The sequence below is a fragment of the Atractosteus spatula genome, chromosome 12, assembly GCF_055471065.1.
Source record: "Atractosteus spatula isolate fAtrSpa1 chromosome 12, fAtrSpa1.hap1, whole genome shotgun sequence".
Classification (NCBI taxonomy): Eukaryota; Metazoa; Chordata; class Actinopteri; order Semionotiformes; family Lepisosteidae; genus Atractosteus; species Atractosteus spatula.
In genome coordinates this window covers 41,660,960-41,686,425 of record NC_142717.1, presented here as the reverse complement: position 1 = coordinate 41,686,425, position 25,466 = coordinate 41,660,960, and the positions used below count along the sequence as shown (strand labels likewise).

Sequence of the window (25,466 nt, the reverse complement as noted above, 5' to 3'; positions counted from 1 at the left end):
CTCTTCCTTCTAGTTTTCCAGTATTCAGACTACCAAACCAACTGGGTAACGCACACATTTTTTCATGCTTCTCTTAAGTTTTAATTCAATTCTGTATGATTATCCCAACAGCGAGCACCAATGGCCCATTTCAGAAATCACAGTTTTGAGAGTCTTACAACTTTAAATGAGAGCAAATGATTTTATGCAATCAGACATATTTTACTTCGCGACTAAAAGCAATTTAGAAACACGTGCAAATTTCCTACACACAGTAGGTTTTCATATCTCTAGAGGAAGAGACTGAGTATGACAAACCTGAAACTGGAAATTCATTGCACTAAATGTGAAATAACAATTACCCTTGCTGGAAACTGATCAATTTCAATTAGCAATAATTTCTGAAATGTGCAACAAACCAGGGTTGACTCAGGGGCAAAGCAGCAACAAAAAAAGGAAAAAGAGCCCACCCACACAATGGTTTGCAGTCCATCACAAATACAGATTCTTGTGGCACAAAGTTCGGCCTCCCTTCCAAATTATCTTTAATTCCATATTAAATATAAAAGTGAAGCAGTGTCAGCTCCAAAGGGCAATCGGGCTACAAAATTCCAAAATAATATAAATAAATTAATGTTACACCTTTCACTTATACAATATCAACAACAGTCATGGTATCTTCCAATGACTCCCAGTAACGATGGAGGTGTAGGTATTTTGAGATTGTTAAAATTTGGTTTAGGGCCGTTTTGGGGCCACAACTCATTATTTAAATTCCCCAAGAAACATGGAGCTGGACACCCCCTCTCCCAAAGTCAAGGGCAAAAAAGGCAAGAAGCGACTTCTTACCTCATAAGCCTGCATTCTAGAAACTGCTGTTTCATGTAGGGTCTCACAAGGAGGTGTCCTTGGCTCCTTGACATACAGCCCCCCTCTGTGAGGGATTTTGTTGTGAGTTACCCGAGGGATTCTCTGAAAACCAGTCTAAACCTCAGTCTAAACCTTGCTGCACCACTCTGGACATCATCCAGTTTCACCTTCAGTAACCTGGAGAGGGCAGCAGCTCCTCCACCTTCTATGGACACAGGAAGCAAAGGTGGTAGAAATCCGGCAGGCTGCGCAGTACCAGAACTGAGTCACCTCTCAAAGTTTGAGAAGGGGGTAACTCAATTTATATCCTGTCTGGCTCAACAGGAAAATGGAAGCTGCCTATCTAACTTGCATATTGTTGGCCTGTCGAAGGGTGTCAGGGAAGGAATGGAAGGTTTTTATAAAAATATCCTTTCTAGCCACAACCAGGTCTATTGAAGCCATGGGTGCACACAGATGGCACCAGTGATTGGACGTACAAGCCTTATACTTCATCTTTAAACTGCTTCACTATACAGAATGACAGCCTATCCTTCCAGAAAACCAGAAAACCTGAAGCACTCTACTTTGCACAAATCTTTCACCCAGGCCCCAACCGGGTCTGGTTTGCTTCTGATGATGTCTGGTACCTCTTTCACATTCTGGATCTCAACTAGCCTCTTGGGCAGGGCCTCCCTTAGATGCAAAGGCCCAGTGATTGCCTGGAATGGAACTACCTATGAGCTGTTCTCAAACATTTTGTTTTGGCCATTCATTGATCTTCTGTATCCCATACAATAGTCCACCCACTTGTGCATAGACTGCCCTAGTTGATATTCCATATAGTAATTTTCAGGGATAAGGCAGGGTATCGCTGTAAGTACTGCTGATGGACCAGAGGGTGTCACTGCTTCTTCACAAATTCCAACTCTATGATAGTATTTAGGGTTACTATGCTATAGATGAGATAGTACTGACAACCTGGTTATTAAAGATCCCATGAATGTTTATAAGACTTGTGCTATCCTCAGTCTTTTGGCTAATTTTTTTTTTCACCTTTGATTCAACTGCTGAAATAATTTCTCAGATTTCCACCTGATCTTTGGTTTAATGGGACTGCTGGTGCATGATGGCAGATGTGCATCACCCAGGTGGCTGCTGCACTTCAGTGGTGGAAATACTGGGTCTCCTCTGTGTAAAGCAGCTTGGGATACTTTGGGATGTAAAATCTATGCACATGCAAGGTATCATCATTATTTTATTTTATGCTTGTCTTAAGTTTCTCTGGAAATACTATTAACTGAAAACTTCTAAATCAAAGCAGATTTATTACTATGGATTGATCAAATTCAAGGGCATCACGGTGTCACAGTGGTTAGCACTTCTGCCTCACAATGCTGGGGCCCTGGGTTCAATTCTGGAGTTAAAATGCTCTCCCTGAGTTCGTGTAAGTTTCCGCCCATAGTCCAAAAGCATGTTGATAGGTTCATTGGTTTCTGTGTGTGCACTGCAATGGACTGACATCCAGTTCAGGCTGTACCCTGCCGTGTGCCCATTGCTTGCTGTGATAAGCTCCGGCTTCCCTGTGGCTTGGAATTGGAATAAGCAGTTGGGAAATGGATGGATGTACGGATTATTAAATTCAATACCTATGCCTTTAGGTTCCTCTGCAACTTCTCAACCATCCCATACTCATATTTGGCCTGCCGTCAGCTAAATTCCCAGGAGATTCACATAAAGAATAAACTCCTAAATTAAAGCAGATATTAGCAGATAGCCCTCCTTACAATTAACTAATTTATCTGGTTGATGCTTTTATCCAAAGCCACTAACAATTTCAACCCATTTATACAGTCGTGAGTTTTCCTGGAACAGTTTGGATGAAGTATCTTGCTCAGGGGTACAGCATTAGTATCTCACCTGGAATTGGAGCCCACAGCCCACAGGGCTACCTACAGGGTATACTATATGGCAATAGAACAATTAGAAAACAACTAGTCTAGAAAAATCTTCAACAATTTTATTATCACTATTTCTAGTTATATCTAGTCCTAGTGCTCGGCAACTTAAAACCCAGAGTTCTGATTAATATTGGTCTTTCTGTGAATGCTTTATACTGCTTACAAGGGCAGAACTGTCTGTCTTTAAATCTGTCCACTTACTTAAAACTCACTGTAAATTGAGAGTTAAGTGTGCTACTGTGAAGGTTCACAAGGTTTCACCTATCTGTAACAACTTTCTTTTAATAACGGGCTCTCCTCTCTTTTCCTAACATTTTAGTGAGAAATAACTTTAATGACATTGTCCTGTACATATTTCAGAATTTGTAGAAGACTTATTTTCTCTGAATCTTTTAGCATGTATTTCAGTTCTTTATAATTTATAATGGAGCCTTTTTAACCTGAGAGGATATGTGAAATTTTGGCCACGGACCTCATCCTTTGCACTGGGATACTTGCTCATATTGTATCTGAATATTACCTGTGTTGAGAGATTTGGGACTTTTATGTCCTAGGAAGCACTTACAGTAAATCAATAATTAAATTATAATTAATTACAAATGATCTCTAGAAGGCTTATAATTAAATTATAGCTGAACAAATTGTCAAAGCATGTGAATATGGCTATAGACATGAAATACAGTACTTAAGTGGTTTCCAAAATGAATATCATAAATCTCCAGAAGAGGGCAGTAGCAAACTGTACAAAAACACTGAATAGACTGGGACAGTAAAATGCATTGCTTAATAATGCATTCATCTTGTAGATAAATGCAAAACACAAAATGTATTTTATATTTATAGAGGCCTGTGTGGTTTTGGCAAAATATCATAGTGATTTCATATGTGTTCTGACAACTAGACATCTCGCTGTATTTACTGCATGGAAGCAAGTAGCTCTGGATAACTACTAATAAATAATAAAATAAATGGCAAATCAGATAAATATGGAATGAAGAAGTTCAAGTAGGCAGCTGTCTCAGCATGTGTAGGCTCCAAAGAAACAGGTAAAGGTTTATTCCATGCTGAAAGGAAAAGGAGAGACACAACGTCTGTTTTTTTCTTCAAACCTGAAGAAGGTTCCACAGCACAAAACGCTGTGTCTCTTCTTTTCCTTTCAGCATGGAACAAACCGTTACCTGGTCCATATATATGGAATGTTACAGTACATGTATAGAACTGACATTGTACCAGAATAACATATTGGAAGTTGCACTTCTCACATATTCATTTCAAAACTCAATAGAGTGGAAAATCCTCTGTAAATGTATTTCATTCAGCTATTGTATTTGGACACTTCAGGCAAACCCTTGTGCATTAACATAATGTTCCAGAATAAGAACGTGAGCAAGGCGTCTGGACAAAACTCTAAACTGATGCACATGAAAGAGTTAACAAACTTTCCCATGCGTTCAATGACTCCTATATTTTTCCCTCAGCTCTATATACTTGTGAAGACACATACAATTTATATTCCTCTGTGCCAGTACTTCATTATGAAAAACATTTGGCGCTGGCTACCATTTGCAAATATGTCAGCACTTCAATGGTTTTTTAAATCATTTGCAGGAGTATATCCTATATTTCAAGTGCACCTTATTTCTGCTTAACTGCCTCTTCTGCAGGGGAAAGGAAATGAAGATTTGCTGTAAGCACGAGCATGGCTTTATAGTTTGAAAGCGTGCTTCATTAAACATCATGTGTGTTACACATAAGAACAGAATGCTGATGATCTGGCTGACTTCCCTTTACTCCCCATGTATTCACAGGTACACAGTGTTACACAATAAATTAAACACAAACATATAATAAGACTTATCTGCATATTGAGGTGTTGCATTTGAGATTGCTGCAGCTTGCGCTTGAAGGCAAAATGCAGAGAGGGGTGCTGAGACCGACTTACTGAAATGGAGAACTAGGAGCATGGTCAAGATGAGGAGATTGGTTAATCACCTCACAGCCGCAACCTAAGCAGAACACAAAAGGTGATTATCCCACTCTCCTTGTCAACTCCCGGTAACCTACCAACCCCAGAGGCGGAAAACCGAAATTAGCTTTCGCTCCATTTTCCCAGTGGGAGATCATTCATGCCCTTAATTACAGCACACACCAACACCATCGGTCAACTGTACAGTTCCGTGTGGGGAAAGCTTTATCACAGTGCCCACCGTCAGATCACCCTTGGAAGGCTGTAAGAAATTAACGACAATGTGAGCTTACTTAATACATCACAGTCTTCACCCTTTCCAAAAAAGCCCACACAGCCAAATTGGTACCACCGATGCGCGTCTCCTAGCTAGATTTTTAACATGAAATTGCTTGCAGCACATCCGTTGGAACTTGTAATATTTTAGATGCCAGCTGCCTATCTTCTTGTTGCCTTTTACAAATTGTGCCCCTTGCCATTCAAGTCGGCTCCATTGTACATGGTTTTCAACAAATGCTCGAGTAACATATCTTTCAACATACGTGTCAGCACACACCACACATTTCAAAAGGATTTCCTCATGAGACCGTGTTCCTTTTCATTTCACTCACTCATCCATTCCATTGAGTGGCTACACTGAATTAGGATCATAATGCCTACCAGCTTCCCCCAAACTCTTACATCACTATCCCATTTATTAAAGCTGTACACTGGAAAGAATTTTCTCCAATTTATTCGGCCCTGCTTCAGTGAACAATAATATGCCGTGCTGAAAAAAGGACCCACTGTTTACATTTCAGAAGGCGGTAGTTAATTTATTCTGGTTGTCACCAGGAACAAGGACTTTATCCTAGAAAAAGCAAAGACATAGTTAACAACACTCCAAGGTCACCTAAAGTTCTGTGTCTGGCAGTGCTCTAGTCTCAAATTTCAATAATGAGGGCTCTTTAAAATACCCAATTCACGTGATAAACAATTGGCGTTGTTTATTTTTGAAGGGGGTATATTAGTGCGCTTTAAAGTCCTATTTCCTACCAGTAATGATAATTCCATGTACTTAAATTGTCTGGAACAAAAAAGCTGCTGAAGAAAATAATACAGTGTTTAGCACAGTTGGTATAATTGCATGCTGTCTGTCTGAGGTTTGTTAAAAGGGCTCGAGACAGATGTACTGGAACCTAATATTTCTAAAGAAGACCACTGTGCTTTTCATTAGGTTAATACCAATTCCAGAACTTTGACAGGAGATCTTGTTATACTCCTTTAATTCATATGAGTAATATGCATAAAGGGTCAGTTTCCAACAGCCCAATAATACTTCAGAAAATAATGTCACAATAGCATTATAAACATAAGACACAGAGAGGACATTAGTTTAAATTACATGAATTAAATCTGCTTATCACTTTTGACATACAATAGACAATTTAAATTTAATCTATTGTACATTCATCTATAAGCATGCCACCCAAATCCTAAAACATTTAAAATTTAACTGTTTCTTAGTTGCAGATTTGTTGGTAACTTCCACGTCCACAGTTGTTAAGAACATCCATTTTTCTGGAATGTCAGACCTCACATTCAAGCTCATTGATCTCATCTTGGAATGTAATATCTTGATAAAACTCCCTAAATAAATTCAATTTCTTCTGAGCCTGACTGTGCATGGCTTTGAAGGACTTATTTGAAGGTCCTGTTAGATGATCATCTTTGAGGGAGTGAAAAGTCTTTGCTACAGTAATAGAGATCAAGGACTGTGCGTTATATTACACATAAACGGCTCTTGTCAAAGCCTCATTTCTTGAAATAGCATAGCAGGTTTCCAACAAAAGCCATTTTCAGACAAAGTCATCACATTACTGTAGTGATAGAAAAGGTGAAGGACATAACCCGAGTAGAAACAAAAACCTTGCATTGTATTCTTTCCCAAAGACAAGAAACTTTCAGAATTTGCAACACTTGAAAGGGCATTTTTAAATTGTATCTTCTAGAAACAAAGGAATACTTTACTTAAGGCTGAAACACAAATATGAAAATGTATTTAGAGAAAATATATATGCACAGACAAATAGCAGGTATTGTAAACTGGGTTGCGACTAGTGTCCTTGAACATTTCTCTGTGGTCTGAGGATTCAATATTAGTCCAATACTAGTCTTACAACATGAACTCCTGTATAAACATGTCCATAACCTAGAGGAATTTACAGACCACTCAGTATTCAAATCAGGTGTGTGAACAGAGTTGTCTGATTAATTTGAAAATCAAAGGATATTGTGTGCTTAACTTAGATGGCAACAGTAACTGACCTTTCTTTCCAGAACCAAGTATAGCCAAGCAGGGGAACTATTCCAGTTCCTTAACAAACGTGTGCACAGACACAAAGCCAAATGAGTTACAGGGTCAAAAAGCCAGAGAGACACTGTGCTGACAGCTATGCAAGGTTATCGCCATTCGGCTAGATGTAAACTCTGTGTGGCTGGTTTAGGTCACTGGATGTAGATCACACACTATGGCAGAAATAGCATCCATTATTGATAAAGGTGTTTAATGCCCTTTGAAGTGAAAGAAGAAAGGAGGATCAGGGAAGCATTTGAACGTCAGCTTCTTTGTACACCAGATCTGTATGCCATCAGAAAGCCGCAATGGGGACAGGGCTACATGATTACTAGTGGCTATTACTGGAACGTAATTCACCAAGAGAAACACTGTTATTATATGATTATTAGTCTTATTTCCCGTTGGATCTTCTTAAGGAAAAAACTTTTACACAGAAGCAAAGTGAAACTGAAAGAGGTCAATAAGAAAGAAAGTTTATAAATGAGAAGGATATTCGGCTCACAATAAGCACCCTTCATAATCTGTACAGGCCATTATAATATGATCATAATACGTTTATGGGTTCTCCACTTTTTTGACACACTGGCTATCCCAAGGTGTTTAAAGCTACTTTTCATTGTTTTAGTTTTCTAGTTTTATGAGAGGAATTTAGAGACAGTCAAAGAGAGTTCACAGTCAAAAGTACAGAGCCTGGCTCTGGGTCTGCTGTGATAAAACTGATTCTGTCTGTCTTTAAAAATAACAGGGTGCCAACACTCCTTTGAAGCCAAAGGTTAGTGCGTCTGGTTTGACGTAAATATGAACAGATAGAGTATCTGTATGCCACTGGCCAAAATACAGTAAGTAACCACGCTTAGAAACCATTCCTAAAACTAGTTTTGAAATGTTCTCAAAGGATGTGCATTATGAAAAGCTCGACATTTTGAACAATTGAATAACATGTCACTGAGAGTTATCAACCCAAAATTACGAACAAGGAAAGCAATGCTCTTATCCTCGTCGCAATGTGGTACATTTTCCAATAAAGCTGGATTTAGCCCATGATCTTCATATATATAGTGAAAGACCCTTGCGGAAGCCTTCATCCAGCACTGGATCGACAAGGGCTGAAGATGATGATGATATATAGTGCATCTTCCTTCGAAACCACAGGGATTCTACTCAATAAGTCAATTACAATTTCTTTCCACGGCAGATGTCAGCTCATACCGGTAATTGCTCTAGCATTAGAGTATCACAGAGCCAGCAGGCAGCAGAAATTTAATGTTCCTTTTTATTTGCTTTCACATTTCTGCCTCCTCTAATTGTACAAAAAATGCTATTCACCCCTTTATTTCTTCAATTGTTCATCATGCCTCATTCACCGCATCAGAAATCTTGAGCATTGAGTTATTTACATACTTATTTTGCTGTTTCTTATTTAACATTGATAAATCTGCAATGAAAAAAAAGTCTTATCTTCAGACTGTCAAGCGAAATGCAGTTTTGCTACAGAAGAGTAATATGAAGCGAAGGGCTTATTGTCCTTTGCCTAAACAAACACACATGGTTAGCTGTTTTCCCATTGATAGACCTGTCCATATTCATATTCAATTTCCCCAGGGGAATCAGCTTGGTGCCGGCATGCAGATACATCTTCCCAGTCTCGGGATGACCCCAGATGACAAATTCAAATGCTCCGTTCTTCCCAGCTGAGAACACCCTATAGGCTCTGTTGGTCTTGAATCTTGTTAATAGACCAGGAGTTAATGATACAGCCTGACAGGTTCCACATGAGCTCTAATTAAAGGTACAATACGGACAAAATAAACAGGCGTCACCCTACATAATCATATGGCCTTTGCACATTTAGAAAACAATACACGATGCACTGCAACTGACTACCAGAACAATCACCTGCAAGTGCATTTGTGCCAAAGTGGTATCCTACAGGCATACTAAAAACAGGTCTGGTATTGGAATGCTAGACATTTGTATACGTGCCTGCAGACGAGCCAATCTGAGGGACATCTGAGTTCCTTTACATAAGAAGTTATAAGACTAGTTTGAAGTATAGCTTTAAGGGGTTCCCTTAAATCTAATTAGGACAAGCTGACTTCATCCCCCTCCCATAAATCATTATCTTCCACCAGGACAAAAATGATATGTTCTGTCAATATGGCACCAGGACAGGCTTATGGCACAGGCTTTATTCATGGATTTCTCCTTAGTCCTGTCTTCTTTTAACAAATGCTAAGCCTTATATTTGTTGACAGCAGCCTGAACTCCTTTAACTGTATTTAGAAATAACCTTCCAAGCTCCTTTTGGACGGTGGAATGCTCATTTGGAAAATAGATAGAAAAACAATGTCAAACTACAACACGTAATGTCAGGTTCTGACAGCAGAATTATATTTGGTACAGCAGTGCATCAGCCAGGATTTTTCCTGTTTACCTGTCTATTAAGCATAACCTTGCTTCTCCTTCATATCAACTTCAGTCTCCACAAAAAGAAGTTTAGACATGGATAACAACAATCAAATTGTGATAAAAAGCAAAAACAAATATTTGTCTAGCTTAGAATTTGAACTCAAAGAAAAGTATTCCAATTATAAATGTGAGCTGTTAAATTAAAATATGCACAAGGATTGAGACCCTTGCAGATTTCACATTGTGCAGCTTTAAAACTTGCGGTCATTACACAAATTTTAGCAATTAATGTCTGTTCTATACACAACCTATTTATTATAAATTTGCAAACCCTTTGCTGATTCACAAATACGAAATATTTAAAAGGCATCTGTTTGTGTGCAATAATAGTAATTCACATGATGTCCGACTAAATACACCTGTCTCGATAAAGGTCCCTCAGTCAGGTAATGAATTTCAAGCAAAGATTCAACCATAAAGACCAAGGAGCTCTCAAAAGTCTTGGGGATGAAGCTGATTAAAGGCACAGATCAGGAGAATGGTAAAAAAAACATTTCAAGACCTTCATTATCTCTTTGAGCACAGTGAAGCCAATCGTTAAGAAGTGGAAGGCACCGAGACACTGTCTAAATCAGGCTGTCCCTCCAAACTGTGTAGCTGGGTGTTGAGGAAAATGGTTAGGGATGCTAACGTGAGGCAAACAGTTTTGAGTCAGTAGCTCAATTAGCTCAGTAGCTGATATGAGAGAAAATGCCCATGAGTCAACAATATATTTTCTTCATAAAATAGCTTGTGCTGAACTGCAAGAAAAAGCACCTCAAATCCAACATGGGGTTTGCAACAAAGCACCTAATTGATACTGCAAACACCTGGCAAAAGGTTTTGTGGTCAGACAAGATTGGAAATATCCGTTTTGTTACAACAAACACAAAACCTAATATAGTGCACCACACAGTTAACACCATCTCTAATGTCATGCATGGTGGTGGCAGCATTATGTTATAGTTGTGCTTCTCAGACTGATAGATGGAACAAAGCAAACCTTAGAGGAAAACTTGCTAAAAACCTAAAAACGGAGCGAAAATTCACCTTTAAAAAGGACAGTGATCCAAACCACAAGGCCATAACTTCTCTGGAATGGCTTAAGAATATGAAAGTGAAAGTGAGTCGTAAGTGATCAAGTCCTGACTAGAATTTGAGGAAAGAGTTGTAAACTGTTGTCCATAAGCGATCGCCATGCAATTGGAGAGACCTTGAACAAATCTGCCGAGAATAATGGCTTGCCCAAGCCTGTATGAAGCCAGTGCGCAAAGCTGGTAGAGACAAAGTCGTCTTGTGGCTGTAATTGCTGCCAAAAGTGATGCTCATAAATATTGAGTTTACAGGCCTGAATGCTTGTGTAATCAACATATTTCAGTTTTTCTCCTTGGTTTTTGCTGTAGCTTATCCTTAGAAGTCTTAAGTCGGAACATTCAGGTTTTGTAAGTGTTGTGTACAGTATCTATCATTTTATAATTTCATGAAAGGGGACACCAAAGGAAGGGTCTGCAAGGCAGACTGTACTGCAAATAATATTAATAATATAATATAACACAGCAGACATTTCACTTATTACAGTTGTCTGTTCACTTATACTTTTTCAAAGGCACGCACATCATATTTTATGACAATGTACAGAAACATTGCAGATGCTCTGTAACACTGCTAGAAGTGGGGCTTTGGAGGTATCGCGAATGAACACTTTGCTCCTGCATTCACAGTTTCAGTCGGTCTTGTGATCTACGGTAGTTTTAGATTTGGCAAATTTATGGACATAAAAGAAACCTGTATGATGCTTTAGAAGATTTCTTATTTTTTTTATTCTGGTAATACATTAACAATAATGAATGAATGCATTTGTGAAAGTATAATTTAAGAGCTCACCTGTACCGGCCAGGTTTGAATTAAAGAATACAGAGGTAATAAGAACCAGTTCCTTTATCCCACGACATGACAAAGAACAAACCTTTATCGTCATAGAGTAGGTTCTATATTAACTGTCATCAATGACACCAAGCACTGCTGCACACGGTAATGGCCAGTGATGACCTTTTTTAACCTCGAGATGGATATAGGCCAAACTTTCCAGGGTCTGATGAGAATTAATCACATATCTGGCTTGACAGCTCAATGGATTTCAAAGAACAACCATCACGGGACTAAGCAGCGTTCAACTAAACGCTGAACAATGTTAAGGATGAGGTATAGCACTATTACAAGACTAATGTTCATACATTCCTATCTGAAATATTAGTATAATAATATTTTTTAATTTAGCCAAGTCAATCCATTTCTTACCTAATTCATATGTGATGCAGTTAATCTTAATCAAATTTATAAACATTTATAGGCAAACTGGAAGAAACTGGAGTTCTTAAGATTACTTAAAATACATTGTTTCCAATAAACCACAGTACAGTATATATTTCATTCAGATATCTGAAACAAAGAATTCTTTAAAAAATGAAATTTTAGAAATATGTAGAAATATCTTCTGCCAAGTATTTAAAACATTTTAGAACACAATCTTTGTTTACTTTTTCTGGTAAAAAATTACTCACTTTATTCTATCAAAGGACATGTAAAGTAGATTCACCTGATCTAGCGCCTAATTTATTTATTTGATTAATTTTAAAAACCATGGAAACAAAGAGACAATTTTAGGCAGGGTCAGTCTGCAGAATCTGCTGGTGGGACCATTCCTTTTTGTGCGCCATATCACTTTCTACCATCAGATAAATGACTCTTGATCTTAGTGTAAATTATAGAAGAATATGATCTTTATGTTTCCAGACACAGCCTAAAGGCAGACAACTTCCGTCTCTCCTGGCAGTCTATCAGTGATACAGGTGTGCTCAGTGGCAGTCTGGACTGTAGGCCATCCACATGGGTCATGTTTTTGGGGGGAATTATAAGGATTTTAGATCTCTGCACAATAGCAGGAATCAATAAAGCCTTTATGTTCTCCATGTCTCATCTCCCAACCAGAGAATTCACTTATAACCCCAAGGCCTGAGTTTTACTACTTGCTATCTCTGTAACAGTCTGACACTTGCTAATAGATTAAGCTTTCTGCCATGATTAAACTATTTATAAGAGAGATATACAGTATTTATCTTGCATCGAAGATATATACTAAACACTGAGATACACTTCCTTTTACCAACTGTGTATAATCAGTCTATTAAAGACAATGACATTGAAGGTCATTTTTGAATTCACATACCTTAAGTATTTATAATCGCCCTCCTTAAATATTTATAACAGTCATTCAGGATCAAGAGGACCACATTTGTTACATGCTTGGCATGGCATCTCTCACAATTATAGCATGACAGCACATTAAAGGAAACCCACATTCTGCACCGGAACGACTACCTGAATCGCTGACAATGAACTGTTTAACATAACTCTTGACATTGTGCTGCTGCCTCTCACCTCCTGGGACCTGCGTTCAGATTCAGGAGGAGGGCACCTTCAGTTTGCATATGTGGGTTTTCTCTAGATGCCCTCCTATACGCTAAGAACAAATGAAGGTTTGCAAACACAAGGAGGTAATTCCCCCATCTAGTTTTTTTGGTTGCTATTAGTACTGAGCCGTATTGTTGAAGCCAATGCCCTGAGTTCATTCCCAAAATGGCTGGAAGAGATCAAATAGGTATTACCAACCAAATGGGCTAATTGTTTGCAACCTTTCTTAAGTTCTTAAGAAACAAACAAAGAAAAGCCATTGGGCCCATTCAGCTTATTTTTTTGGCAACCTATTTTCTACAGTTTCAATTTCAATTATAACACTTTCTGTTTCTTCTCAATTCATTCTCTGTCCGTTATAGTCTGCTTTACTAGAATTGTAACCTTTGCTTCTGACTCTGGCTGTATGACTTCATAATATAATTCAAGTCATATCATATTATGATCACAGATGCCCTTGGTTCTCTCACCTCTCTCTGTCATGATTGTTTCACTGTGCTAAAACGCAAAGAACATTACAAAACAGCTCATTTAGCAGTTAGGAGATACTTGGTTGAAGGATCTCATACCCATCCATTTCTCGAAAGAACCCAGTGTATAAGCTTCAACAACCTGGACTGGTAGCATGTTCTACACTCCCAAAGCCCTTCGGATACATAGGTTCCTCCTGATGTCCATTTTTAAAAGCACTTTCGTATAGTTTCCACTTGTGGGGTCTGGTTCCTGTTTCACTGTTCATTCTCTGGTTCCTCTGGTTCATTAAATCCACTGGACTGACTTTAACACTGCTTTGCTGGATTTTGAATACCTCTACCAGGTCCCCTCGTGAATAGAGGTCTTCTTTAATCAAGATGAGAAAGGTTCTGTTCCTTCAACCTGTCAGTGAAGGACATTCCCTTAATTCCCAGAATTTATCTTGTTGCTTTTCTCTGGATTGATCCCATGGCAGCAGTATTGTTCCCATAATATGGTGACCACAAATTTACACCATATTTTAAACGAAGCTCTGCCCCTAGCCTTGTTAAAATTGCATAATGCACGTCCACCACTAAATCCATACAGCTGTTCCCCCTGCTTAAGAAAGCAATCATTAGCCTTGTCTAACATTTACATTTCATCCCTTCTGACATCCCTGAAGAGAATAAAATACCACAATAACCACGTCTTCCTTCACACATGCAATCCTGATATTATTATTTACTGTAAGACATTAATCAGTTTTATACTAATGTCTGTGCTTGGTGATTTGTAACATCATCCTAACCCCTTGTCCTCCGAGGTTATTTTTGATGTATAGTACAGCACCTTCGGCTTTTCCATTTTTCTTGTCTCTCCAGAATGCTGCGTATGCGTTAATGTTGTATTTGCCACCATCACTCTCTGTCTCCCATGTTTCAGTGATTCCAATTTGATCATAATTGCATTCTAATGCAGTAGCTCCTATTTATTGTATTTTGCGCCTAATCCTCCTGGCATTTGGATATAAACCCTTAATTACCTGCACTTCTGACATTTTGTTTTCCCTGGGGTTTTCCTTATGGCTCTGCTCCCCTGTGCAGTATCTGCCTTGCTGCTTCTCTTTGGATTCTTCCCCCCTTCTCCTATTCCACTTTCAATCTTATGGAATTTCTCTGCCTTTTGGTTCCCATCTCACTCAGATGTAAAACCATGCTGGTCAAGTTAAATAGTCTTGATCTCGATGCTTTCGGGAGAAGATCCAGTTAATAGAAATGCTCAATATCGATAAATGGCTTACTTATAATGGATGGACAAGACTTAAAATGGAATGTAAATGATAAGTGTGCAGATATAGTATACTGTGCATGTAGAGGAAGACTAGGAGTTAAAGATTTAACATGCCTAATCATGTAAATGGAGAACATAAGTAATTTTTTTAATCCCAGTAAAGTGTTACAAAGATGGCTGTGAAAGAAATACAACAGCATGCTTAAGACAGTGTAGCAGCATGACTAAAAAAAGAAAAAGACACCATAGCTTACCAAAAATATTCGTTCAAGTTGATCCTGAATATCTTTCATTCCTGGAAATGCAGCAACCCCTTGGATCATTTCTACAAAGATGCATCCTACTCCCCTAAAAAGGAAAAAAAAACAGAGGTACGTAGGAAAACCACGGTTACTACAAGCTTATTAATACGAATCTGCAGTTTGACATGGACATAAAAACCTGTAAAACCCGTCTCAATCATAACTGTCAATATCCATCCTTGATTTGATGAATTTACACTGATAATGGGAATAAAAAGGAGTTATTTTAATCATAGACAAATCAGAAAAGCCTTGGGGTAGACGGCTCTCCTTGAGGTACTGTAAAGTGATCCTATCCTGTGTTCACAAAGATAGAGATTGGCGTGGCCATCTTTCTGTAATGATAAATGTAAATTTTGAAATGCTTATATATTTACAAGATAATATTAAACATTTTGGGTTTTTTTACTGTTCTGGAAACAGATCTAGTAGTCTAGCTGTCACTCTGAAAAAATACAAAAATATTTTATTTCGCATTCATTTTTGTGTTGTTTTACTTTTGAGTAGCGTGTGCTCTCTGTGATAGAGAATGACTCTCACGAATCCTGAGTCACTTCACAGAAAAAACAAAAAACACTAACTTAATTATGATGCAGGACACTGTTGAATTAGAAAATGTTTTGTGCCTAGATGTTAATATTGGCATTTCAGTGTTTGGTAATACCTGTGATTAGCAACACATTTAATAAAGCAATAACACAGTATAACAGAGTCCATGGTAAGATAAATGTCTCCACAATTACAGATGCATTTTGTCTGAATGCCAAGTGAATATGTAAAAAGCTCAGCATGCTTTGCTATGCAAGAAATTATTCTGCTGAACCTGTCCCTAGGTGGTTATTAACAGGAAGGGGATTAGAAGAATTATGCTGTGTCTGTCACCTTGAATGCTATCGAAAGAATGGTATCGACTTCACTGTCACTCATCATTTAGGCTGATTACAGCTCCATTAAGCACAGAGGGACAAAATAAATCTCAATTACACAAACAAAAACCTAATTTATGAGGAATGTCTCATATTATGCTGTAGTGTTCGCACAAGAGGCATCCTTTTTTAATGGCCCAATCCCAGAGTTCAACAAGTTTAAATAAGGAGGTATTTTTAAAAACTCAAGAACAGTAAAGGCAATGCAGCAAGGGCTGTCTATGACATCCTGTTCACCTGTAAAGTATTCTGAAATAGTTTTAAAGTATCTATGATTTTGAGCTCATCGTGAGTGAACTTATCTGTACTTTACCCAGTATCACCTGAGACAACACCTGCTCTACCTGTCTGAAAGTGTGTGGATCCTGTGTATTGGTCATATCAGTCACCTTTAGGTTTATAGAAGATAATTTTTCCTTGAAGGCAAGGGACTGTCAGTGAACGATTTTGAGATGAATGAAACTTGTTTTTTTAATGAAAGCATACCTAAAGCCAATACTATGAAATATTGAAGTCTCTAACTCTAACCTTTTTTCTTTATTTAACTAGGTAGCTCAATTAAGAACATATACTCATTTACTGTAAAATGATGACCCAGAGACCCATTTATACAACAGGATTTTTTTTGCTGGAGCAATCTGAGTGATCTCAAGGGTACAACAGGATTTTTAGGGGCTAATGATCCTAAATATGTCTTAACATATAACATGCTTTCAAGATACAAGCCCTGAATTTGAAGCTTAAGAGATTTCTTGTGACTTCATAACCAAAAATTAAACCAAACAGTGGGCACGTAGTCATTAAGTCTGCAAATAATTCAGTTCTTTTATTTTTACTATTACTGTACAGTACTTATTCTGTAAAGCATATTTTCAGAACAAATTGTTTTAAAATGCCTAAAAACTCAAATTACTGTACAGTAATTACAAATGTATGTAAATATTTGTTGTGTACCTCATGTAAATATTTGAATGTATATATTTACTTGGTATTCAAACCCAGGGCAAAAAAATTCTCATCCAGCTTTCTTGGATAAAAAACTGGAGTGCAGCTTGTGAAATCAATGGTTTATACAGTAATAGCCCTGAAATCATGTCATTTTCTTAATTACGTAAAGACTGCCAAAACCTTCCACATATGCCTCCTGCATTTTATATTCTAGTGTTGTGAGAATATATCATAAACTGGCCAAAGCAATTTAGGTCTGTAACAAAATTAAGAATGCACTGAAAAGGAGGTGGAATTATTGAGTTTCCTCGCTCTCATAATAGATGACTTGCTCTAATATACATGACTAACACTCATACATGGAACACTGGGTTCTCAAAACTCTGTCTCCATTTCCTGCAGACATCAGTGAAGTGGTAAAGTAACCTGAAGTCCCATCCACCTGCTCCCCCATTTCCCCCGCGGCCTCTAATTGCCCCGAGTTTGATACAGCTGGGGTCCTCCACATCAGCTGCCCCCACACTGGCGGGACCACAGACAGAGGCACGGCTCATTTATCATTTGTGAAGCATCCCCAGAGCAAGGCATTTAGGATTTCCCACTGCAGAGAGCCCAAGTGAGATGGGAGGAATCCCCTCTTCGCGGTCTCGAGCCGTTTTAGCTTCTTGTCACTCGTCAATCCGCAAGCTCTGCTGAAATTTATTTTCATACTTTAAAACACTGCACTTTGCAGGGGAGCCAACCATTCAATAAGACACTTGGCTCCGTAAATTGTTCTTTTTTCAAATGTACCAATTCATACACTACACCCTGCATGGTACTGCGCACATAACAGGACACTTAAACAAAGGGATAAGGTTTACTTGAAAGAGGGTAAGAAATACTGGTATGACTCCCCTGTAAACACTACAAAACACCATAAAACAACACGTATGAAACCCACAAAGCAATATAAAATTTCACAAAAGCACCAGGACCACTGTTACTAAGCTGCATCTGCAGAAAGTTCTTGTCAGCTCTCAAGTCCTTAACGGTGTTTTCCATCATTTGAAACCTGACTTTACTCTAGCTGGAGCTCTGCTCTTCAGCTTTGGACTGAAACTATGTGCTGTTATGGACTGCAATGGAAAACGGCATGTCTGTAATAGCACTTGCAAAATTGGTCATGCAAAGGATGTCATTATACTGTGTTGTTTAGGGTTTATGAAAGAGTTATGGTGGTGTTTTTGGCTTTATGCAAGTAAAGCATTACCAAAAAGAATCAGGAAAATAATAATAGCCACTGTACTTTGTTACTACGCAAAAATGAAACAAAATGCTAAAACACCATGGGGTCTCCTGGCACTTTTAAAAACCGTGAAAAATTTGGAAGCAAAGCAAAAATGCCATAGACGGATTGCCTTTCAGCCGGGTGCAGTACCTACCACATGTCCAGACAGGTGGAGTAGTCTGTGGAGCCCAGGAGCACATCTGGAGGTCTGTACCACAGAGTCACCACCTCGTTAGAGTACGTGTGGCTGGGGACGGACTTGGCTCTTGCCAGGCCTGTGAGAGAAACACCCAGAGATATGACACTACAACGATTACTTAAACCAAGGAAGAGGTGAGAGAAATTAGCAGTAAAATATATTCCATAATGCTCCTCATTCAAAGTTGTATCTGTAGAGCCATACAACCAATTTGAAAGCGGCTTTGTATAGCCAGCTTGCCTTTACTGACTTCAAAATTCAGAACTGCATCTGCCTGTTCAGAGGTTTTGCAGTTATATAAGCCATGTTGTGATGCTTTTTCCTGCATTAGCTGTATAACCTAAGAGGTGGTGCTTCATAAATGACATATCACTGAGGGCAGTACATTTTTACTGGGAAATTATCAAGCAAAATTCCATGGCGCCATTGTATACCACAATCATGGGATTACTTACTACAGAAAGCTTCCTTTTTCACTATCTATGTTTCATGGAAATCCTTTCAGCAGTTTACTGAAAGAAGCCTAAATATAGGCAGGCACTGGTCTACACATCAAAGAACAATGAATGAAGTAAGTTTGCTCTATTTTCACAAAAAAACAATACCTGCCCTGCTTGTTTCATGTGTTTCATTTTTAGTTCCCAAATAACAGTGACAGCCGATGCTCTTTATGAGAAATATCTTGCTAGGGGTTATCATTTGAAAGACACTTCCAGGTTATTTAAATTTTCAATGTATTCAATAATATATGAAAAGATAAAAAATTAATAAAACTAAAACAGTTTTGTGAAACAAAACATCTCTGTGATGTGCTAGACATCCTAATAATATATTTCTGACATTACAGCAATATCCTGTATGGCTAAGATAATGATTATTAGCTTTGGATGACAACGCAAAATATGCAGCTCATGAATATTTAAGACTTCAGCATTGTGGTAAGTCCTTTTTTATCACAGTTGGAATTTTCTAATTAAAAGTGTTTTGCATAAAAATACTCTTCCACCCATCTGATTGAACAGCTTATTGTGCACTTTGTAAAAAATGCAATTAACAAAATATGCACCATTTAGAGTCTAGATTGAAGATCTACTCATGAACCGAATCTAATGTAGCAATAATGTCAAATATATTTTTGTGCACAAGTCAATCTAGTAAGTAGAGTAAATAAAAAGGAAAGAAATGTCTGAGCACACGGGACTAGGTGTCAAATGGTAAGAGGTACGAGCCTGGAACATGTCACCAGCCGACAGTGACTGGGATTGACGACACAGTGACCCCAGTGAACTCCCTCTCCTCCCATCAGTGCTGAACCTCTCGGACAGGCCTTCTTCAAAACATCAGCAGCTCGAAGGTCACTGAATCGGCCGACCCTTTCTAATATTCCATAACCATATGCGTAGTTAATAACTGAGACCTACCAAACATACTTTTCAAGATTCCCACCGGAGTTCAGAGCAACTTCTAGTATAATTAAGGTATACTACTGAGGTACAGCTTCGGCAGTTTTCTATTGAAGGACTCTTAAGAGAAGTAATTTACAACAAATAATCTTTTTTAACCGCAATATTAAAAACATTGAGTAATAATGTAATTCAAAGGCTACCAAAGGTGGAGATAATAAAGTCAAGTATTATTTGTTCTACAGGATGTTTAGCAGTAAATAATAAGGGTATGTTTCAGGAGGAATGTTTGAGGTAGAAACTTAGCGTCGCCGGTACTTGCAGAATAGTTTGTACTTTGGGCTTCCGGGTCTTTTCGAACTCATACAGTATTTACAAAGAGCGTGATGTGAAAGTGGAGACTGTATGTTCGGTCAGCTCAGTGGGAAAATAACCTTCTCTATTGATCCAGGGGTGGTTGCCATGGCTACACCACATGATAAGCTCCGCTATCTTTTAAGAAAAGGACACAGCCCATGGGCTGACATTACATCTATATAGTTATTTAATGTCAGTTTTAAAAGATGTACAACACAACACAAAGACACCTAGCTGTGTGTAAAAGTGGATGCTTTGACCAATCCATTCCACCAATTCAAAGCCAACACTTTCTGTTTCCAAAGCTATGTATCCACATAAAGGTCAGGGGACCTGCAGACTGAATAATATATGAGCGAGTGTCTAAGGCTAGGATTCTAGCTCATTATTTCATGGAAAAATCAGAATACAATATACAGTAGTTATCAAAGTGTAAAAAAAATAATATTACTGGCTATTTTGAAGCATGAGGTCCTTTAGCATTTTTCACTATTTAAGCTTTACTTGCATCTGTCACCCATGGAGCCTGATCTTCGTCTGAATAAAAAGTTCAGAATTAGCAGATCTTAGATAAAGTGTTGGACTACACACATGTAATAGCTCCTTAAGATGACACAGGGCTAAACCATTTAGTGCCTTGTAAGTGTGAAGCAGGACCTAAAAGTCCACTCTTTTACATGAAGCCAAAGAGTTTGTACTAAACTTAATCTCAATGAGTGAACTGTTTATTAAATACAAAGAAGAGGATACAAATAGGGGGTAAATACTCAAATCGGGTTGATTTAATTAGTGGAGTACCACAGGGAACTGTACTAGGAGCACTGCCTTTCTTAATATCAGTGATATAGATTCTGATAGAACTAGTAAACTAGTCACGTTTTCAGATGATTTCAAATTAGGAAAACTAGTCAACACTCTAGAAACACCAAAATAATTTTTTTTTAAAAAATTTAAAGCAGAAGGCAATTTTTATAAAAGTGTCGAGGAATTATGGAACAAGCTGCCCGGACATTTCATAAGTGTGTACATGTTTGTGTCTGTGCGTCTGCCCTGGGACTGGTGTGAGGTGGTGAGGGCCGCAGAACACTTAGCGTGTGCTATGCATCTGTCCAAGGAACTTCAGCACTACACCGTAATAGACAGCGAGTGGATTTGCATGCCGGCATCAGTAGCCTGAAAAAAATACAGCTTCAAGAAACTACTGTCTTTTCATTTTTCCTCTGAAAGCTCCAGTGCCAAGTGAAGGCTTTTCTTTTACCTTACAGTAAGTCATAATTATGATTTAGCCTTAGAACAAATTCAAGTTAAAAAAAATAATACATTTATGTAAGACGCAATGATATTTAATTTTCTATGTGTACTTACAAAAATCAATTCAGAAATCCATATTACTATAATTTTTAAATAATTCTGCATACATTATCATGCTTAATGCTTCACATTATAATGCTATATTTGGTATGATTTACATTTATTACTAGAGAACTGTGGAAACTTAATGGCCCTGCATAAAATTTACTTTTTGTATCTTCAGACATCAAGCGCGTTTTGAGTTAATGAATGTTATGATACTAAAAAACATTTTACAATTCAAATTGATTTAATTATATCAGCACATAACGTGGTTTATAACAATGGATTGTGTGCACCTCTCAGGCAATTTATTTCCTGTGCAACAGAACCTGCTAAATAGAAAACTAGTCTAATCCAGTAGCAGTCATACATGTAGTATTTTTTACACTTGGTTGATTTACATTCTTCTCTCTATCTCCCTGTCAGTATTTTAATGAATTATGTTTTAAAATAAATGAAGTGTCATGAGTTGAATTTCTGTATATCATGCTTATTAAACAAAACACAGATTCATCTATCAAATTCTGTCCTTGTCAGGCTTATTACAGTTCCTAACAACCTGGCCTAATTTATTCTCTTTTCATGGTAAACATACTTATTGAGGCAATACCCACATACGGGAAGCAGGAGGACAGAGTGAGGAAAGGATGGAGAGAGACTTGACATTAAGAAAATACGGACAAATTTTGAGACAGGAAGCCTGTCTGCTAGACAGGTTGAAGAATCAGACGCTCAAGAGCACTGATGGTCTTTGAAATGGAGTAGAAATTGACCAAGGAGACACTGGTAGAATCTAGTGGAAGATCTCCAAGGCATTGGATATTCCATTGTTGATTGTCAAGGGAAACTAAAAGATAATGGTTCATACATGTACTGGATGCAAAACGGACAGCCGAACAGACACTGTAAAACAATGACAACCGGATGCAGACGTGTCAGAACACGAGATGCATGAATTCATGAAAGCAGATGTCTCTGAGGGTGTCTAGACGGCACCTCTACAGCACATGGTGCAACAGAAGAGCAACTGCACCCCTCAAAGTCAAACTGCGTCTCCTCCAACAGTATCATTCCGTAACATACAAACATACAGTACGGATGTTACCACATCTTCCTGCCTTTTCTGCAGTGTTTTCACTTTATTTGAATGAATTTAAGATTTTTTGATTTCTGAGACAGGGAGGTGTGTCTTAAAAATTGGTCCAGCTCAGGGTTTTTACTGAAGGTTCCGTAAGTCATGCAAAATATTTCAGTCTGTCACGGTGATGTTTAAGGGACTTGAGTCACTTGTACGGTCAAGGTTGATGGTACACTAAAGACCAACTGGTCAACTCAAGACCCCAGTCGAAAGGTTTTCTCTTTGTCTGTGCAAATGACCATCTGTTCAATAAAGGGCATTATAAGCATGAAAGATAATGCTCTCGTCCAGTGTCTAAGCAATAAAAGGATGGAAAAAAGGGCATAACAACTTTGCTATGTTCTTGGCCTGTGTCAGGACATGAATCTAGCTGCACAGTGCAAAGATCCTCGGGTGACCCCTGTTAAACCATCCTAGAGTACCCACTTCCTAGGATGCCTGACTATGGCTTCTATGCCAGGAAACAGGCTAGACACAACAGATTGCGACTGCTGGTATCCATAAGCGCTTTATAAGTTACAAATACTCTGTGATAGGTTTCCAAACAATACGGCAGAGAGTCAATCAATTGCAATATAAAAGGAAATACTATTTCAAATGCCAGGCTGCTCAAATGACTGTGATAATGTATCGTTAATAACGTTTTCGGGCTCATGTAAGCTGTTAGATTGATAGAATCCGGAGTGAGGTCTCCACCAACAAAGCAGGCATGGTAGGCTTGGCAAGGATTTGAGTAATGATTTTGTTCCACTGACTCCCATGCCAATTTGTCAAGGCATGTGTCTACCCTCAAGCTGCTGCCTCTCCACCGAGAGGAGTGATTGGTACTCCTGCTCAAGAAGTCTTCATCACTCGTCTTTACTATGATGGCAAGAAGGCACAATCACTATGTGGCACAGGAAATCACAGCTGCCAGGGCAAAAGGGTTTTGTGTGAGAAAAGAGTGCTGGTAATGTCATGTCTGTGACACTTAACTAGATGAAATGCACATTTCTAGACAGACACGCATGTTTAACATATGTTTCAGCAGCCACTTTTAATCTCAATTTTAGTTTTAATTGTAACAAGGTTGACAGAGATTTAATTTACGCTCTCTAGAAGCAGTTAAAAAAGTTTAACCAAGATATAATGTAAAATTCTATCAAAATCTGACTGCATTATGAGCAGCTGGAATGAGATGTCAAATTCTTAAAACATCCACAAAATATAATTTAAACTGCTGGTATCCAGAAACCATTCAATACCAAAAATCATCTTTGACTGCTTATTTTGTCAAAATGTTTGTATCACATTTTTTTCTGAAAGAAAACATATTAACTTCATCTGCAATGAATGGGTTTGTGAGAAGTTTCAATATAAAATGGCTCATGTATTAGAAGAGCAGACAAAAATAATTTATTCAAGTATGGAGCTGCGTCAGCATGCGTAGGCTGCAAAGGAACAGGTAACGGGTTTATTCCAGGCTGAAAAGAAAAGAAAGGAAACACAATGTTTTCGCTGTGAAGCCTTCAGTTCCTGCAGCCTTGGCGTTTCATCATTTTCTCAAAATACCAATATAAAACCAGAAATTATTTTCAGCTTTTTTAGTCATTTAATTGCTTGTTTGTTGTTCTAACCTTTCTATAGCAGATGATGTATTCAAACACAATGACAGTTGGACTTTACGCAATACACACAAAAAAAACAAGACCGCTGTGTCACCTTTGCCCTTCTTTTTGCATATTTAAACTGAAAAACAACAAAATCGACTGTTACACAGACTTCTCCTGACTTCCTTGCGTTTCCCAGTATTGAACTCTACTGAATTCTCCGCTAGTCTTGTGACTCAGGAGTCAAGTGACCACAAAGAGCAGTGCTGTGATGCAAGCCAAAGTCAGACACTTGTCTGTGATTCAGCACACCTATTCACTTTTGAATCACTTTAGCTGCGCCAATAAGATTGTTTTTGTAAGCTCTTACAATAATGAGACACTAACAAAATATTTCCCCATTATTTTTCAGACAATGCACTGCAGAGGGTCGACTGTGACTACCTGCCATTAAGACAGGCCACAGTAAAAGTAAAAAAAACTGCTTGCACTATTTTTAAAGGCATCAATTAAATGACAGCGTGTGTTGAAAAGAACAAACTGAAAGGAAATCTAGCGCATTTCAGTGGATTGTCTGGGATCTGTTGTGTTTAATATACTGTGTCTATTTCCTTTGTGATAGGAATGATGCGCCAGACTGATAACACAATTACTGCTCAACGCAGCTTCATCTCAAAGGAAAGAGCATGTTCCCTGTGTGCCTTCTCTCAAGTGATTAAAGGAAAGGACAGATAACGAAGATAATTGAAACCACAGTGGCAGGTAGTTTCATTGACCTCAAGGTAATACTGTAGATAAAGATAACTAAACTCATACACTAAGGCAGTTGATGATACAGGGCAATATGATAGGTTGTTTGTAAAAGACTATTTTATGTAACTTATAGACTAATTGGATTTGGTTTATTACTATATGAGAAATAACAAAATGTAATTATTTCTTTCTGGAATACAATAGCATGATTTGCCTATAACATACAGGACATTACTTTATTAAAAAGTGCAAATTATGTTTCAGTTAGTTGTATATAATTGCACCATATGAACACTATCTTACCAAAAAATTATTTAAGAATCTCTATGAAATCTCAAACCACTCAAAATGTAAAGAGTGATATGGACCCACCTCGACATTAAAATAAAACTACCAATGTTCATGTGATTGTGGGGAGGGCTCTGCCTTTAGAAATGGTTAGGTGTTGTCATGCATCAGTTTTTGAAAAT

At 38.1% G+C, this 25,466-nt stretch overlaps 1 protein-coding gene across 3 annotated transcripts in view; it reads right to left on the bottom strand.

Annotated features, from left to right (window-relative positions):
• Positions 1 to 25,466, bottom strand: part of cdk14 (cyclin dependent kinase 14) — a 185,133-nt gene that overhangs the window by 74,968 nt on the left and 84,699 nt on the right. For all 3 annotated transcript variants that reach the window (XM_088929677.1, XM_088929679.1, XM_088929678.1), the window contains 2 exons: positions 18,359 to 18,479; positions 15,013 to 15,106 (listed from right to left, as the gene is read on the bottom strand). In XM_088929677.1, coding sequence (XP_088785803.1) covers positions 15,013 to 15,106; positions 18,359 to 18,479 — 215 coding nt within the window. The remainder of the gene's footprint in view (positions 1 to 15,012; positions 15,107 to 18,358; positions 18,480 to 25,466) is intronic.